The sequence below is a fragment of the Prionailurus bengalensis genome, chromosome D4 (assembly GCF_016509475.1).
Source record: "Prionailurus bengalensis isolate Pbe53 chromosome D4, Fcat_Pben_1.1_paternal_pri, whole genome shotgun sequence".
NCBI classification, from domain to species: domain Eukaryota; kingdom Metazoa; phylum Chordata; class Mammalia; order Carnivora; family Felidae; genus Prionailurus; species Prionailurus bengalensis.
The window spans coordinates 89,376,541-89,394,758 of record NC_057359.1 but is presented as its reverse complement, the minus strand read 5'-3'; the positions used below and the strand labels follow the sequence as shown (position 1 = coordinate 89,394,758).

The 18,218-nt window shown below is 59.8% G+C and overlaps 1 protein-coding gene across 1 annotated transcript; it reads right to left on the bottom strand.

Moving 5' to 3' along the window:
- Positions 1 to 2,434: 2,434 nt before the first annotated feature.
- On the bottom strand, positions 2,435 to 15,611 carry PLPP7 (phospholipid phosphatase 7 (inactive)). Its single transcript, XM_043565076.1, has 2 exons — positions 13,738 to 15,611; positions 2,435 to 3,665 (listed from the first exon to the last, which is right to left on the bottom strand). The coding sequence occupies exons 1-2, from the start codon at positions 14,186 to 14,188 to the stop codon at positions 3,301 to 3,303; spliced, it is 816 nt and encodes a 271-aa protein (XP_043421011.1). The 5' UTR covers positions 14,189 to 15,611; the 3' UTR covers positions 2,435 to 3,300.
- Between the last annotated feature and the right edge of the window lie 2,607 nt (positions 15,612 to 18,218).

Genomic DNA, 18,218 nt, shown 5'->3' with positions numbered 1-18,218 from the left:
GGCTCTGCGCTGGGCGTGGCTGCCCCTCTCCCCACTCTCTCTGTCACGTGCGCTCTCGCTCTCTCTCTCAAAAAAAAAAAATTAAATAAAGAAGTGGCACACCGGAAGCTAATACAACTATTGTGCACCAACTAGATGTCAATAAATAATAATACGAAAAGCCAACCCACCCGTTGCCGGCAACCTTGCCCCGACGCTGGGGGGCGCCCTGCCCTTCTGTTTTCCAGAGGGCTTCTCTGCTCTGAGGCCTGGGCTCCAATCCTGGCTGTGCCACATCCTAGCTGAGTGACTTCGGGGAAACGACTTTCCTTCTCTGAGCTTCAGTCTTCTCGCCTGTAAAATAGGGCTAAGTCCCCTCCCCTCCCCTCCCCTCCCCTCCCCTCCCCTCCCCTCCCCTCCCCTCCTCTCCCAGAGTCAGTCGTGAACTGAATGTCAGCTCCACTGACAGGTGGTTCCGGAGAGGTTAGGAATGAAGGGGAGGCCTGAGATCTGAGGGGTAAAGAGGAAAATGTCGATTCTGCACAGCCTCTCGGAAAAATAGACGAGGTCAGCATTACCCTGATGGCCCAAGCGGACACAGACAGATCAAGGACGGCCCTCGTGGCTCTAGAGGAAAAAATCCTTAACAAGATCTTTATCCAGTCCAATCCAGCAGTATTTAGAAAAGGGTACTGCGTCGTGACCCCCGGGGTTTATCCCAGGCACGCAGGCTTGGTTTACCATTCAAACACCACTTCTTAAAATTCACCAGGGAAAAAAAAGAGGAAGCAGGTATTGGCTTGGGTCACAGGAGTGCGGTCCCTATACCCATGCGACAACACACCCATACTTTCCGGTTGCATCGCTGGGGCTCTGGAAGCTGTCCCCTCGTCTCCCCTGCCCCCCGTCCCCGCCCCCAGGCTCTCTCCAGAAACAGTGGGGGGATGGCGGGTTCCTGAGGATTCACAGCCTCCTCCCAACCCCGCCCCCAGCTCCGCTCTCGTGGGCTCCCTCAGAGGGGTCCGTCCAGGATGCCAGGGTGACATCCTCGGGCACAGACCTTACGCCAGGCTCCCCCACGGAGGGCGCCCCGGGGTCACGCATGCCCTCACAGGGATCATTGTCATCCTCGTCTGACAGATCAGGACACGGGGGCTCCGAGAGGGGATGTCACCGCTGCCAGGAAGAGCTGGCACTGGCCTGAGCCTGGGTCTCTAGCACCCAGTGTAACTGACACCCCACAGCATGTGCCTTCCAGACAAGGCTTCCCAGGATGCCTTTCCTCTTAAGCATTTGTTAGGCGCTCGGGGTGCCACCGGCTCCCCTTAAGCTTTAGGGGCCCCCATTCTCCAGCATCCCCTCTCATCCTAGACGCTCCAGAGACCGCCACCCACCCCCTGCAGAGGCAGAGCCCTTGGGGACCTGTGTCCCTGCTGGGGACGTGGGCCCGTCCCCAGCCCAAAGCTGGAGCGGGATCCACCGTGGACGCCAGGTTCCCAGGGTAGGGGCGAGGTGAAGAAGGAAGACAGCCTCACCCCACTCTGCTCCGCATCCCGTAAGCTCGCCACCTGGGAGCGTCCGTGGAAATGCGCAGAATGTATTTCAAAGGCTCCAGAAGCGGCCGATGTTCGACGTGGCAAGTTGGGGGTTTAAATCGTGGTGGCCCGGCCGGGTGGGTGCCCCAGAGCCCCTCGAGGGAAAAGACAAGGTGCAGGTGTCCCACACCCCTAGCAGCAAAGGGGACACTGGAGGCTCAGGAGAGAAGCCCGGGGCCTTGGCGGGGGGGGGGGGGGGGTGCGTTGCGGAGGGAGGGCGGGTCCTGTCTGCTGGGGGAAGTCCCAGGTGGGGGTGGGGGGGAAGGGGGGGATGTGGGTTCCCTGCAGCAGGAGGGGAGGGTAGTCAGGCCTGAGGGCTAGGCCTGTGGAGTGCTCTGGGTCCGGAGACCCCCCCACCCACCGTTCACCACGGGCAGCTGGACGGACCCCTCTGCAGACGGGAATGTTCTGCCCTGTCCCCATGGCCTGGCTGAGAGAGGAAGGCGGTTTCTTCCCCCAAAGGATCGTAGGTGTTATGGGTCGCATCGTGGGCCCCGAAAGATATGTTGAAGTCCTAACTCTCAGCGCCTGTGAATGTGACCTCATTCAGAAATGGAGTCTTTGCAGATGTGATTAAGATGTAAGTGAAAATGGGGGCGCCTGGGTGGCTCAGCTGGTTAAGTGTCCAACTCTGGATCTCAGCCCGGGGCACGATCTCACAGTTTGGGAGTTCGAGCCCCCGCATCATGACCTCAGGGAGAACGACCAACCAGCCCGGAAAAATCTAGGAGCCCCTTAAGCTCTGACCACCTGACACCACGGCCCAACCGGGGCTGAAGACATCCCACCCTTTTGTGTCAACAGAGACCCTCCTGCCTGGAAACTTGCATCACACGAGGAGAGAGCACGCAGGAGAGGGGTCCGCTGCATATCGCCTTGTATTGTCACATGAAATGCACATCCATGATGGGTACTTGGAAACGACCTATCAGGTCACACGGAGTCCGGCCCCTGGGGGCCAAAGCGGCACCGATGCCCGCGGCCGTGAGCTCTGCGCGCAGGCGCTGGGAGAGGCCCACGCGTGCCTCAGGCCCTCCGGCTCCCGGGCGGCCTCTCCCAAAACGCGCTTGAGGAGATGGCGGTTCTTTGGGGGTTAGTAGCTGTTCCTCGAGAAAAGGGGTCTGTGGTCAAATGCGCTGAGGACACACGGAGTTTGACAGGAAGCATTTGCACAGGACTTGTCAGAGCCTTTGTGGCAACAACGGCCCTCGTGAATGTCCGGCACAGGGGCACGGTGCGCGGCATTGCCCAAGTTTATTTGACCACAAAACCCTTTTCCTTCCCAAAGCGTCTTGCAGGCTGGCATCCGGCAGGGCGCCCCTCGGAAAGTGCTGCCCTGAGCTACCGATGACCGTTAATGGCAGTGGCACCTGTGCTGGGCGGTGGGGGGGGGGCGCTCTGCCAGGCATCGTGCTGTGGGCACGGCGGGCACAGCCAAGCACTCAGCGGTCGTGACGGCGACCGAGGGACGGGACAAGACCCGGCCCCGCTCCCGCCACCTTTAGTTCTCGCCTGCCTTCTCCGTGGCGGAAGCAAAGCGTGGCCCAGAGAGGACTCGCGCGGTCCAGGCCAAGGGGCAGAGGGCACCCGCCCCTGCCGGCCGCACCGAGCCTCCGGGCGGCCCGGCCGCGGTCGCCAGCCTCCAACCGCGACGGGGGACGTGAGGCCGCCGGTCGGCCGCCGCGCCTGCCTCCTCTCTCGGCTCCCGGAGCCCCGAGCAGGCGGCTCACCAGGCGGAGATGAGCATCTGGCAGGTGTTGGAGGACATCCAGACCAGCTCCACCAGTCGGAACTGGAAGTAGCCGATGACGAAGCCCGAGATGACGTCCGTGATGTGGTGCCGTCCGATCATCACGCGCGACAGGCCCACGCAGAAGGCCCAGAGTACCAGCAGGACGCGCAGGGGCACGGCCAGCACCAGGTGGCTGAGGAAGAACTTGGACACCATGGCCGCGCGGCTGGCGTGCCCAGCGGGGAAGGCGTACACGTCCATGGTGAGGTAGTCCAGGAGGCTGGGGTTCGTCTCGAACGGGCCGCGGCGCTTGATGAGTTTCTGCACGCCGGCCACCGTCATGATGTCCAGGAGCAGGGCTGTGGGCGAGAGGAAGAGGCCCCGAGGGACCGTCAGCGTCCCCTCACACCTCAGCACCCCCGCCCTGCCTTGCTTCCTTCGCTCCAGCCACGCTGACCCCCCTGGTGCGTTTCTACCCCAGGGCCTTTGCCTGTGCTGTACCTGAACGCCCTTTCCTGGGACGCCCACCCGGCCCGGGCCCTCCCTTTCCTCGGCAGACCGGCCTCCTGACCACCCGTTTACCGAAGCCCTGGCCCATCACATGCTTTCTCAGCATCACTCTTGTCTCTCTTCCCTGACGCCACACGTGCTCCGCGAGGGCCCGGACCCAATTTGTTCACGGCGCTCAGTAAAGGTGCCAACACGAAACACGACAGAGTGGGTCATCGGGGGCAGCACTGGCCCCTGAGGAGGCCCTCGGTCCTGACCCACCAACCCCGGCTGGTGATTCTTCTGGAAGGACCTCACTGACGTCCCTGCGGTCCCGGGAACAGCACACGACTATATCCCTGGTTTTGAGAAGCGAAGGTGAAATTCGTGTCACCTAAGCGTAGAGTTCAGTGGCATTCAACACACTCACAGGGTTGGGGCGCCTGGCGGGGGGGGGGCGGCTCAGTCGGTTGAGCCACCGACTTCGGCTCAGGTCATGATCTCACGGTCCGTGAGTTCGAGCCCCGCGTTGGGCTCTGTGCTGACGGCTCGGAGCCTGCTTGGGATTCTCTCTCCTTGTCTCTCTCTGCCCCTTCCCCGCGCGTGCCTTCTCTCTCTCTCTCTCTCTCAAAATAAATACACTTAAAAAAAATACATTCGCAGGACTGTACATCCACCAGTTCCCAGTGGCAAAACACGCTTCTCACCCCCAAAAGGAAGTCCGGGACCCATGACACGACCTGTCCCTCTCCTATTGCCCCCAGCCCTGGCCGCCACCGATCTGCTTTCTCTCTCTACGGATCTGCCTCCCGTGGGCACTTCTCATGCAGGGAGTCAGACACGTGGCCTTTTCACTCAGGATCGTGCGTTCGAGGTCCGTCCGCGCAACATGCATTGGGACCTTATTCCTAAAGCGGAATAACAGTCCGCTGCCGGGACCCCCACCGCCCCCCTGCCGCCGTTTGTGTATCCGTTCGCCTGTCAGGGGACGTCTGGGTTCCTTGCACCTTCTGGCTCTTGCGGATGCTCGCGTCCAAGTATTTGCCGAGCGCCTGTTCCCGGTGTTTGTGAGGACAGGCCTGTGGCGGAGTCGCACGATGATATGGTAACTCTAGCTGGTAACTTCTGGAGGAACCGTCACACTATTGGCCGCGGCAGCAGCCGAACCATATCGTCCCCCTTTTATGGAGGACAAGACCAAGCCTTAGAGGTCGGAGTATTCGTACCTGCGGCTCGTCCTTTCTGGAAGGTTCCGCCCTGTCCCTCCCCCGCCGACTTATTCTCCCTCGTCCTTCAGGACTTGCCCTTATTACTTCTCAGTCCCAGCCGGCCTGATCCTGGCGGCCAGCCGGCATCCAGCAGGTGCGTCGGTGAGAGTGTCTCCTTCTCTGGGGCTCCCCCCAGGGTCGAAATTACCCGACGCCTGTTCCGAGACCTCCGCCACCCGCAGGGAAATCAGAGCTTCCCTGGCGCTTTGGGCGGTGGCCAGCCACAGCCTGGGTGTCGGGTGGGCTGCTGGGGTCTGAGGGGTTAATGTGGACCAGGATCGGACCCTGAGAAGGAGCCAAACGTGACATTAGTCACTGGAAGGCATAGTCGTCTGTCCAACTGGTGACCAAGTTTCTCAGCCAGAAACCAAGGCTCATCACCTTGGCAGGCTGTTGCTGGTTTAAAAGCTGCCTTCCCAGACAAGCGTGAAGCCTGGAGCAGGTGTGCACAGAGGAAGGCAGGAGGGAGGGGACAGCGTTGGCATCCTCAGATTTGGTGGCTGAAGGCACGAAGGGCTTGTGCCCGAGTCTCCCCACATGCCCCGGCCCCTGTCATGGCTGGTCAGGAACCACAGGCCAAGGACTGAGCTAGACCCACACCCTCCTCACTTTTTGGGAGCCAAGCATTTTTTCCCCGTCGAAAGCAAATACGAAGATTCAGTGTGTGGAACAGATAAGAGAGGCGGCCCTGTGGAGAAGCTGGGGGGGGGGCTCCATTTGGGGACCCTCCCCTGTCCCCCCCACAGAGGCCTCGGAGGCTACCTGTGTCCCCTGATTTCAGTATTTAGTTTTGAGAGCGAGCGAGCAGGGGAGGGGCAGAGACAGAGGGAGATAGAGAATCCCAAGCAGGCTCCATGCTGCCAGGGCAGAGCCTGACGTGGGGCTTGAACCCCCGAACCATGAGATCGTGAGCTGAGCTAAAAGCAAGAGTCAGATGCTTAAGCGACTGAGCCACCCAGGCGCCCCTGTGTCTGGGCCATGGGGAATCCGCTGCTATTTCTGGCCGGTTCTGTCTCTTGAGGCCATAACGAGGTAGAGACTCTACCCCTTTGCCCCTGGCTGTCCTTCTGGCCCCGCCCATCCTATGCCTTGTTCATTCATTCACTGGACCTCCAGTTCCTGGGCACGGCTGGCTCTCGGGTAGGTCAGGCACGGGCCCGGCCCCGGGCTGGTGAGCCCGGCTGGCTGAGTGCCGTGGGGCCGAGGTAGCAGGTGGGCAGTAAGCACTGGTTATAGAGTTCCTCTCTATAACGGGACAGTGGTCTCCCAGTCCCCACGCTGTGGCCGTTGGGTGTTGAGGCTTGGAGGAGGAAGAGGCAGGACGGCTCCCCAGCACAGCTGATGCCTTCCCTGGGCCTCCCCCCACCCACCCCCACCTCCTGCTGCCAGGACGGGGCTGCCCGCCTCTCCTCCGGCACCCCGGCCAGCCCTCCTTGTGACCATGATTCTGACACTATCAGCGCATAATCTAGGGCCCAGAAATAGAAGCAAATGGAGCCATCACTCAGGGCTCCGTGAATTCCGATCGCACAGCACTGTCAACTTCCCTGACCTACATTCCTCCTGGCCTTGGAGAGGAGGCAACGGGGGCCCACGGGGAAGGTCGGCCCGGCAGGATGCTCGGGGGAGAGGGGCAGGACGGCGGCAGAAGCCCGTCGCCCCTGGCACGCTGTGTGAGCAGAGCGGGCCACCTGGCCTCCCCGGGCCTTCACCCCCTGCGGTCAACGAGGCCAGTGGCTGTGCACGCACCTGGGCTCCAGAATCAGAGGCCAGCTTCAAGGTCAGCTGCTTGCCGACCGCACGACCTTGGCACGTCCGCCTCTCCCAGCCTCCCTTCCCCTCATTGACAAAGTCCCGGAGGCCACTCAGAGCGCGGCTCGCAGGACGCGCTCCATAAACGGCGCCTGGGACACAGGGCTTGGCCTCCCTCACCATCCCGGTTGTAGCCATTTCCACTCCCGGCCCCTCTCGGCAAGCCGGGCTCTGAGATGTCCGGGCCCCCAGGCAGGAGGCACAGCCGTTCCCCAGGCCCTGCTGCCCCGGCAGCCTCCCCGCCTCAGAGCAGGACGAGAGACCTGTCTCAGCATCCCCTGTCCTTCCCCGCCCCAGAGACCCTGGAGGCCTGTGCTGCCTGCGGAACCAGGGGGGGTCACAGGGCCGAGGCCAGGGGCCAGAGCTTTCTGAGAAAAGAGCTGCTATCATGGGAGATTTGGAATTGGCCGCTCCTGAGGCCTCCTGCCTGCCTGTGGCTGGCCGCGTGTGCGTGTGCGTGTGTGCGTGTGTGCGTGTGCGTCTGCCCGGAGGCAGAGGAATGGCTGAGGTGACCTCTCCTGGCCCCCGTGGAGCTTCAGCCGCTTTCCAGCATGGGGGAATCAGGTTGGGCAGGAGGCGGGAAGGGGGAGGCAGAGAGCCAAACCCGGCCTGACCAGGGCGGGGGTGGGTGGGGGCTCCTCGTTGGGTCTGTGGGCCGTGACTCTCACTGGCTGGGGCAGGGAGGAGGGGTCCCAGCTCTTCCGGCCCCGGGGGCCGACCCTGCCTCTTAGCCCCCCATTCCAACTCCTCCAGGAGCTGGGGTACCAGCCGGCAGGGCTGTGGGGCAGCACCAATCCCTCTAAACTTTCTGAAGGGCATTCGGCCTCAGACCTAGAAGCCTTTGCGACACGACTTCCTTGACTCAGCTCTTCCATTCGTAGAATATCTCCTTGGGAAATAATTAGGGACACGCACCATGATTCACGGTCTTCCTAACACCGAGGACCGCACCAACGCGATGCCCTTGAGTCAGAGACGGATGGGATGTGTCGGGGCCAAGTCTAGACAATGGCGTGCCGGGGCCACCGCCAACGATGAGGCAGGTGTGTATTTATAGCCACCGAAGGAGCCCTGTGGGGTTTTTTGTTAAGTGGAGAAGGACAAGTACCAAACAGGATTTGCAGTAGGATGCCGTTCTTACAAAATAAGATGTAAATGTGTCTATACGCAGAGACACAGAGTCCGGAAGCCTCCACCGACTGGTTAAGAGTGCTTCTCTCTAGGTGGGAAGACGAGGGTGATTTTTTTTGTTGTCTTTCTGTCATCCTGCATTTAATCGTTTTCTTCCCACGAACAGGCGTTATTGGGCACGTTGTTAAACAGTTATTTTTACAAAAGGACAAGTGGTGCATGACTGCACTTTTAGGAGGCGCCCTAGAATAGACGAACTCATAGAGACGGAAAGTAAACAGCGGTTACCAAGGGTTGGGGGATGGATGAGCCCTGGGGACGTTCTCAAGTGAAGGCAGGGAATGGGGAGCTCTTGTGTAAGTGGGGACAGAGCCCCAGTTTGGGAAAATGGACAAGTTCTGGAGGTGGGCGGGGGTGACGGTTCCCTACGATGCGAATGCATTTAATGCCGCTGCACTTTAGCGCTTAAAGATGGTTCACGTGGTCAACTTCATGTGTGTTTCAGCACAGGCACGCGAAATCTCTTTAAAAAACCAGTGCACGGTTCCAGCAGGATGTAGCTCTCAGGGAGGTACGCAGCGAGCAGAGGGGTGGAGTGGGGGGCGGGTGTCCCGAGGGTAGGTGGGAACCTTCTAGTCTTTTAGCACTGGGACCTCCACTCTGGCGGTGTGAGCAGTGTGTGTGTGTAGACGCATGTGCCCGTGCCTGGCACCTCTCCCGACCTGGGCAGCCCCTGACTTCAGCCAGAGCCACGCCCCCAGCCCTGGGCACCCCGGGTCGGGGGCAATGCGAGGGCCCTGGCCTGTCTCTACCTCCCCTGGCCTGAACGATCTGCTTTCTCATCTGAAGAATCCAGATACCAAGGCCGGCTCCAGCTCTCTCCGAAGACTCTTGGGGGACGAGGAAATCAAAGCCACAGGCACAGGACTCTGACAGCATCATCTATTCACTCAGCTGAGCACCAGGCAGTGTAGACATGAGCCTGCCCAATCACGCATGGCCACAAGGGCAGCTGTCAGGACGGTGCGTGGTCAGGGGGCGGCTGAAGGCCCCCCCCCCCCCGTGGAGGGACCGAGGTCTCACTGAGCCCCACGGAGACATGACAAGTGAAGCCAGGAAAAGGCGGGGGAATGTTCTCTCCCTACAGATCTGGTAGCCACCGGCTCCACAGGAGAGCTCCAGATGGGAAAGCCAGTCAGCCTAGGTAGCCATCAATCAGGGACAGGCAGGCGGCGGGGGGGGGGGGGGGGGGGGGGGCGGTCGTCACCAAGGCATCGCTAAGAGCGTACCCAGTGGGTGGTGAGGGAGAGATGACATCACAGATTATACAGAGGGTCTGCACAGGGGGGCCGGGTGGGTGTAGGGCTGCTGCAAGGCTGAGGGGCCAGTTCTGCTTTCTGAACCTTGAAGCTTGAGGTAAAGGGACGCGGGGCTGAGACCACGTTCCCAAAGGGCACGTTCATGGCCCGGCGGGTCCTGTGAGAAGGAGGCCTTGCTGGGAACAACACTGCAGGAGGTCATTTGAGAAACCTATGCTATGTTAGCATGTGCCCAGAGTTAGGCTGTCACACGCGTCCAGAGGCCCGTGATCCAAGCCGCAGGGGATGTTATTCCTGGGGAGGAGGGGGTTTAAGGGAAGCCCTCACTGTTTTGGTCATCTGTCCTCGCAATGTTCGAATTTCCCTTGCTAGAAGAGGATATGATGACAGAGTGCTCAGCGTCACTGATCATTAAGGAAAATGCAACTCAAAGCCACGAGATCCCACTTTGCACGCTCACTAGGATGCTCATTATCAAAACCCGGAAACCAGTGGGCGCTAGCAAGGACACAGAGAGACGCGAGCCCTCGTGCATCGCCGGTGGGATGGTGCAGCGGCCACGGGCAACCGTGCGGGTGTTCTTCGAAAAATTACCCCAGCGCGCCGAAAGCAGGGACTTGCGCACCCGTGTTCACGGCGGCGCTGTTCGCGACAGCCGTCGGGCAGAAGCAAGCCAAGTGTCCGGCGATGGGTGACGGATCAACAAAACGTGGCGTAGCCACACCGCGGAATATTACTCAGCCTTGAAAAGGAAGCGACTCCTGATGCCCGCTACAGCACGGAGGAACCTGGAGGCCATTACTCAAAGTGAAATCAGCCAGACACAGAAGGACGACGGCATGTGACTCCGCTTTTCTGAGGCCCCTAGAGAAGTCACGTTCATAGAGACGTAGGAAGGAGAGCGGTGGGTGCCAGGGGCTGGGCGAGGGGCTAGGGAGTCAACGTTTAATAGAGATGGGGGTTCCGTTTGGGAAGCGGAAAAGCTACAGAGACGGGCGGTGGTGATGGCTGCATGACATTGCGAATGTGTTCAATGGCCATGAACACTTAAAATGGCTAAAATTTTAATAGACAGGACAACCTCAATAGAGACACTTTTATAGATCATGGCAACAAGACATGGGAGCCATGGTCCGCCAAGGACAGGCCCACGAAGAAACCGGGACGGGCTTGGTGAGCTGCGATTGGCCTAGGTCACCTGTCGCATGGCTCTCTGCGGGATCATCAAGCCTGACGCTGCAGGGGAGGGCCGAGGGAGGGGACTGAGTCATCTCACAGGTGTCTGGGGCCTGGGGGGGGGGGGGACCCAGGACTGCTTTTGATAATGGCGATGGGGCAAGGATAGTGCTATGCAGAGTCGCACAAGCGTTAACTGGCATTAGTATGAGCCAAGATGCTCATGCGTGCTTCTTCAGTGAGCTGTCCCAGCCACGCATTTGCCGGATGAGGAAAATGAGGCTCAGAGAGGCAAAGTCACGTGTCCGAGTTCCCACAGCGGGGCTAGGATTTGCACCCAGGTCCAGCCGACTCTGGAGTCCAAGGTTTTGCCAGCTGCTAAGACCCCCTTTTGGCTTGTTCTCCAGGCTGGGCAGCATGGCCCTGGGGGGAGGGAACACGGAGGTGGGGGAGGCAGTGCAGAGGACTTCCTCCTGGCCCAGCTGGGACCCCTCCCAGGGTGACCGGCTAGAACTCTCAGTTCCCAGGGCACCTGAGTTTTCCCTTCTGGGGCCGCAGGGAGCCTAGGTCCCAACTACACAGGGGGGGCCTCCGCTCCCAGCCCAGAGACTGCCCCCGGGAATGAGCTAGGTGCCCCAGTGCTCAGGGCAGGAGGGCAGGACTGGGATGTTCACCTGCAACCCACTGTGCCAAGTGCCTTATCAGCTTCCTCTAAGCCCTGGGGCCCCACGTACAGATCAGGAAACTGAGGTTCAGAGACGGGAACTGGCCTGAACAAGTTCACAGAGAGAAAGGGTCAGGGAAGGATTGGAAAAAGCCCAGTCTGACCTGGGAGCCTGTGCTCTAGGGTGGAAAGCTGCCCCCCGCCGTCCCCCCAAAGACTGAAGGCCAGACCGAACTCTGCACTGAACCCACCCTGGCTACCTGCTTTCTGCCACGGAACTGAGGGGCTCGGTCTGCACCCCCATAGAGTGAGTGGAGCCCACGGACCACTCTGCCTGCTCTGAGCACCTGCTGTTGAGAGGCTGCTTTGTGCCAGGCCCCTATTTCTCTGTGCTCTTAGCGCCCAGATACACCAGCAAAGGTGCTGGCAGGTGGAAAACTTCCCCCCAGACCCTTCACCTTCTTGCTGTATTCATGCTTCTGGAACGATGGGGTGGTACCCGCAGCCTGCGGGCTGACGGCGAGTGGGGAGGCAAAGGGTTTGCCGTCTGGAGGACGTGGCTTTGCTCCCTGGGCCTGCCACTAATGCTTGTGTGGAGGGGGCATGTCCCTGGACCCCTCTGAACCTCGGTTAATTCATCTGTAAAGTGGGTATACGAATGCTTATTAAGTCGTTAAAAGTATTTTTAGATTATGAAATACAGGACATTCATGGCATCGTATTCGGTACACAAAGAAGCTCAATGAATGAGGTTTTTAAAAACTTAAGAACGACTGCCATTCTTATTCGAGAAGGGAGGCATCCCGAATCTGAAGCAGGTGCCTTTGGGCCCACAGCTGCTGGTTGCCGGAATGAGCCAGATACCTCCTCTTAACAAGCTAGAAGTGCTCCCCGCACCGTCTCTGACCAGCTGCACGACCGTAGGCAAGCCGCCGCCCTGTGCCTCAGTTTCCTCCTCTTTACAAGGGGAAGATGCTGCTTCTCTCTCCCGGGACTGTGAGAGGATTAGAAGCGAAGGCGTGTTTCATGCAATGCTGGGCACACAGTTAACACTGAACACATTACAAATACAGCTTTATCACCTCCAACCTCACCCAGGGAAGGGACCTGCGGACAGGGGCTAGGGAGCAGGGCTGAGAGGGAGGCTTCAGGGTCCCTTCTCACCCCTGTCCTCGGACACCAGACAACCCAACTCCCAACATGGCTTTCTGGAACGGCTGCTCTGTCTGGGGCTGTAAGAGCCCCAGGGAAACCTTGGATAATGAGCGCAGGGCTCTGCCCCGGGAAGCCCGTGGCAGGGCGCCTGGAAGAGCACAAGCCTGGTGTCAGGCGGGCCCGGTGCAAATCTCTAGCTCCGAAGCCTTGGCCAGGTTGCTTTATTTATAGGAACCTCAATTTCCTAATCTGTAAAGTGGGAGCGATAATAGCACCAGTCACGCGGGACTGTCTATTCGGAGAAACAACAAGTCACGTAAACGATTTAATAAGAAGAACGGAAAAACGTGGTGGGGAGGGGGTTGCAAGGAAGCCCCTGACCGTCTCCTCCTCCCCACGTCCCACCCACAGCGTGTCCAGCCCCAGACCCTCTGAGACCTAAGCAGCGAGATGCACGTTATCCTAACCTCATCTGGGATCACAGCTGTTGGTGGCCCAGCCTACTACCCCCCTTCTGGAGCTGGGTTCCCTCGGCAGGGTTTGCTTGGCCTGAGACCTCTGACCGCCTGTGCCCAAATTGGTGGCCCCGCTGAGAGGGCCGAGGGGACCAACGTGGGCCCAGCGTGGAGGGTGGAAGCCGGGGTTCCCCTAGCACCTTGGGGATCTGCAGGTGCGCAGGATGGGGGTCGGTGTCACCTTGCGAGTGGAGGGGAGTGGGTCCCCCAGCACAGGACGGTGCCAAACGGAGAGATACCGGCAGCAGAGACGGTGGTAAAACAAACCAGCACCAGCTCACCTGGCCGGTTCCTCCAGCGACTCACCTAGGGAAGCAGCAGGTAAGGACTCTAGGCGGCCACAAGTGGGCAGGAGCCCCAGACTGGACCTCCGGCACCCCCAGGCCTGGGCAGCAGGCAGGGGCTCTGAACCAACCCGGGGGTGGGGGCATGGGGGCAGCTCACAAGCCCTGTTTGCAAGCAGCCTAGGAACTCAAGGACCCCAACCCATGGGATGGGAGCTCCCCCTCTCTGGACACTTCCCAGGATCCCAGCTCCAGGACCCCCACCAGATTCTTGACGGCCTCCCTCGAGGCCACATCCTCCAGCACCCCCTCCGTTCAAGCCGCCTCTGGGGCAGTGGGGGCACTTTGCCAAGAGCCGGGCCCTTCCTTGGAGGTTCCCTCAGGGCCTCTACCTTCTCGAGGCCCCCGCTCTGGAGGGGGGCCCCCGCCTGCGCATCCCCGGCTCTCTCTTTCCCAGGCTGGAGGTTTGCCTGTTTCTGGGGCACCCTTCCTGCCTAACCTCATTAGATGGTGCCAGGCGGCTTCTGAGGGCCCCACTCACGCTGGCCGGGGCGGGGTGGTGTGGGCTCCCTCCCGGGGGAACTGGCGGGGCGGGTGGCGGACGGCGGGCACACTCACCCAGGAGCAGGTTCATGAGCACCTCCTGGCCGGCCAGTGTGCTGCTCTTCACCAGGCAGAGGATGGTACCCCCGATCCAGGGGATGCCGTGGCCCGTGATGCCAATGAGCTTGACCATGGAGCGGGCGCTGGCCCAGGACGCGGCACGGCCGGCACACACCCCCAGCCGCTTGGACATGCAGATGTCAATGGCCAGCAGGGAGTTGAAGGCGATGCCCTTGAAGGAGGGGTTCAGCTGCATGCAGTCCTCCTCGGGCAGCTGCTGTGACTGGCGCCTCTCGCGGGCCCCATCGCCAGGGGACGGGGGCTGCGCCGAGGGGCCCGGGGCCTTCCTGCCCGAGCTGCGGGGCTCCGGGGCGCCCTTGGGGGGCTGGTTCAGGGACAGGAACTCGGCTCTGTTGAGGACGTTGTTGCGGTCCCGGGCCCGGGCGCGGCTCTGGGAGGCTGGCATGGTGACGCCTCGCGCCACGAGGGCCGGTGCCAGCCGGGCTGGGAGGCCTTCTCCCCGAAGACTGGAGCCGCCCGGGGATCCCGCCACCACTCCCTGCCTCCCTGCCTTCTCCGCAGCAGCTGTTAAATATAGAGTGAAGGATTGCACATGGCTGTTTACCTCCAGCTGCCACCGGGCTCCACGGGGACGTCAGTGCCAGCTGCGCAGCCAATCGAGCCCACCGATGCGGGCCAGGGCCAATGGAGCCACCGGGGAGGCGGACGAGTCCACAGCTGCGGCCTCGCTGCCTCGGGGCCTGGGCTATTTAAATCTTCCAATGGCTCACTCCCCGGGACTGGAGGAGTCTGGGAAATGTAGTCCTCCTGCTGCCCTGGCCCAGAGGCCCCCAGACGCAGGCCCTGAACTAACCCCTGCTCTTACCAGGTTCCCTCGGAGCAGCGTGGACCCCTGTGAGCCAGGTCCACCCGCCCCATTGGCCTGGGCCCGGGGACCCCGTCCCGTGGACCGGACAGTGGGGCCACGCCAAAGGCCTCCCCGGGCACCAGACGGAGTGAAGGACGTCACTGATGGCATCATCTTGGGTCCGCTGGGGCCGGGCCCAGCCCCCCCCCCCCCCCCCCCCCGTGACAACATTTCATTAAGCTGGCAGGTTGGGGCTTTATTCCTATTTTTTGATCAGTCTTGAATTTGGCTTCGGTGCATGAGAGTCCAATCAAATGGCAATAATCTGTAAGATCTGATTTCCATTAGAGGGAGGGTTGGGTGATCGGTTGGTAATGGATCTGCCTCTTGGAGGCTGCCTCCACTGCTTAGAGTTTTTTCGAAGGACAGGGGCGTCAGGCCTCTCTGTCCCCACCTGGGTGACTACAGGAACCCAAAGTCTCCACAGCCCTTTGAGGGCTGGCTGGGCCTGGGCTCAAGGGAAAGCCATTGATATAGGGTGACCAGAAGGCTCAGCAGTGAATGCCCTGGTCTCACAGCTCAGGGCCTGTCCATCCAGCTGGGATGGAGGCAGGAGGCTGTGACCTTCCCTTCCAATCATGGAGCCCACCCGTGACACCCCACAGCCTCCAGGCACCAGGTTCAGAGCCTTCCAAGGTGGGGGAGGTGAGGGCTCTCTGGCCACAGGGCACCAGCCATGGTCTCCAGAGTCTGACAAATGGGGGATGATCTGGGATCCGGCACCAACTAAGCCGTGGGATCTTGAACAAGTCACGTGGCCCGTCTGGGCCTTGGTGTCTCCACCTGTAACATGGGAATATTAGCGTCTACCTCTCAAAGGCCATTGTGAGGTCAGTGAGATGACGTCTGTTAAATGCTGAGCAGGGTCCCTGCCCCACAGTGAGCCCTCAACCCTATGGGTTAGAAATTGATCCTGTTTGGCAAAAAAGGCCCCGTCTCGTCTCACTTCCGAGTGTCCCTTTCAGAAGGACCCACTCCTACGCCATACCTGGTTGGTGCGAAGGCAGACTCCAGGAGCCCTCAGTCCGGGGTCCCTTGCAGACTCCCCGGCATCCTTCTTCCAGACTGTTCCATTCAGATCACGCAGCCACAGAAGACGATGTTCCAGACTGGGTGGCGTCCCAGCCTCTTGGGTGGAGCACTGATGACCCGGGCTGCCTCATCCTGGCTCCTGGACAGCTACACATGCAGATGTGCTCGGAATGCGTGGGTGGCGGGCAATGTACTGAGCTGTGTGCTCTAGCTCCTTCGCGCCCCATAACCAGCCTTTCTGTGAAGCTGTGATACCACCCCATTTTACAGATGAGGAAGCTGAGGCTCAGAGGCATGAAGGCCTCCAGCCAAGCAGCCCAAAAGGGTGGAGGTTCAACTCCCAAGCCAGCCCCTGGGGTGGAACAGGAGGGCGTCCAGACACGGATCCCTCAGACAGCAGGGACCTGGGCACACTCGCTCAGTCCTCCACCAGGGCACGCATCTCCCTCTCCCTGCGTGGGGCCCATGACCTGGGCTGGCCTCAGGAGGGGAAGAGGAGCCTAGCCCAGATTGGGGCTATTAATACCCCAAGGTCTGTGTCAGCATCTCGGTCTGGTCAGAGCTGCCAGCAGGTTCTGAGGGCCACAGTGGGACCCATGCTGAAGAAGTCCATGGAGTCCAGCTGCGCTCTGACCCAGGAGTGGTTCAGGGGAGGCTCTGGCGTGAGGCAGCCCCAAGTTCAAACCCTGGCTTGGCCACCTCCAGCTTAGTGACCACGAGTAAGTCCTATGAGCCCTCCTGGCCTCTGTTCCCCATCCTGGGGGGGTGCGGGGGGCTGATGGAAGGATGGTGTGAGGGGCTCACTGAGCCTGAGACCTGCTCCTTCCTCTCTCAGGTAGGGTGGCCCTGTTCACTTTCTCAGACAGCTGAGAAGCAGGCTCCACCCCTTTACGAGGCCCTACCATAGGCCACACAGTCCTACTTCTCAAAAATTCTCAGAATTCAGCAACGCCTGGGTGGCTCAGTTAAGCATCCAACTCTGGATTTGGGCCCAGGTCATGGTCTCACGGTCACGGGATCGAGCCCCGGGTCAGGCTCTGCGCTGACAGCCCAGCACAGAGCCTGCTTGGGATTCTCTCTCTCCCTCTCTCTCTCAAAATAAATAAATAAACATTAAAAAAAAAAAAGAATTCTCAGAATGCATTCACTCATTGAATCGATGCTGTCACTGATCTTTTCCTGAAGTCTAATTAGAGAGGATACACACCCATGAAATAACTAGCCAGTTTATAAAACAGTATACTTTTACCGATACCCTTATTTTTCCTTACTGTCAAGGTTTTACATGCCTGTTCAAATAAACTCAATAAATACAGATGATACAGGTGTAATCCCACTGCCTGGCGACCACCCCTTGTTAACACGAGGGCGGTCAGGTTATAAAGGTCCCCTCTCCGGTTCCAGAAATAGTTTACAAAAGCAAGTATTACTTTAATAACCAGAAAGAATCTATGTTAAACAGACTGTATCTATAGATATCATCTCTGCACAGAAATGCATTTAAAAACATGGTTGGATTACATGCCCTTTAAAAAAATAACCTACCCTTTCGGGGTGCCCGGGTGGTTCATTCGGTTGAGCATCCGACTTCGGCTCGGGTAGCGATCTCACGGGTTGTGAGTTTGGGCCCCGAGTCAGGCTCTGTGTTGACAGCTCAGAGACTGGGGCCTGCTTCCGATTCTGTGTCTCCCTCTCTCTCTGCCCCTCCCCCACATGCGTTCTGTCTCTCTCTGCCTCTCAAAAATCAAGAAAACTAATTAAAAAAATAAAAATCTACCCTTTTCACTTAATAGAAACCTGACCTTGTTTCCATGACGACCCACCATTTTTTTCAACGGTTCCTTGGCATTCGGTCATGTGGAGGGGCCATACTTTATGGAAGCGACCCCTGATTATTGGACAGGTAGTTTGTCCCCCATCTTATGACTCTCCAGAACTCCTCTGGCATGGCCATCCTCACATTACACCCCTGCACACCAGAGTAGAATATGAATACGTGGTGAAAGTGGCAAGTGCCAAGTGCACCCCCAGAGATCCGATGGGTCACCCTGAGCCACCCACTGCCATACCCAGGCCCAGAAGAGCACGGATTATAGAGACGTCTAGCCAACAGGGCAAGTCTAACCACCCTGTCCCCACGTTAGAGATGAGGAAGAGCAGCCTGGGGTGGTGACATCACCTGTGAGGCCGCACAGCGGGTCGAGGCCAGAGTTGGAACGGGGGCCGGCTGGTCCCTGCAACTCTGAGCCTGCAGGCTGTCTTTCTGGCCATATGCTTCACCGCTTCTCTATTTCCCGCCTGCTTGGCCCTCACTCATTCACTCGTTCGCTCCTGGAACACTGCTTGAGGCCCGCTACGCACCAGGCCTCGTGCAAGGACCCGAGGGAAGCGTGAAGGTGACTCTGGGGTGGCCCCATGCCCGCAGACTACCTGGCCTCCCCTGAGCCATTGCCCTCCCTGGCCCATGGTCCACACAGCCTTCCTGTCCCAGCCCTGTCAGCTGCTGAAGGAAGGGCCGGGTGGAGGGTGCTGCGAC

Excerpts from the sequence above, each read along its gene's own strand:
- PLPP7 (XM_043565076.1), bottom strand. The coding sequence starts at position 14,188 with ATGCCAGCCTCCCAGAGCCGCGCCCGGGCCCGGGACCGCAACAACGTC. Across the intron at positions 3,666-13,737 it reads GCTCATGAACCTGCTCCTGG|CCCTGCTCCTGGACATCATG; the intron begins GTGAGTGTGCCC and ends TCTCGCCCACAG.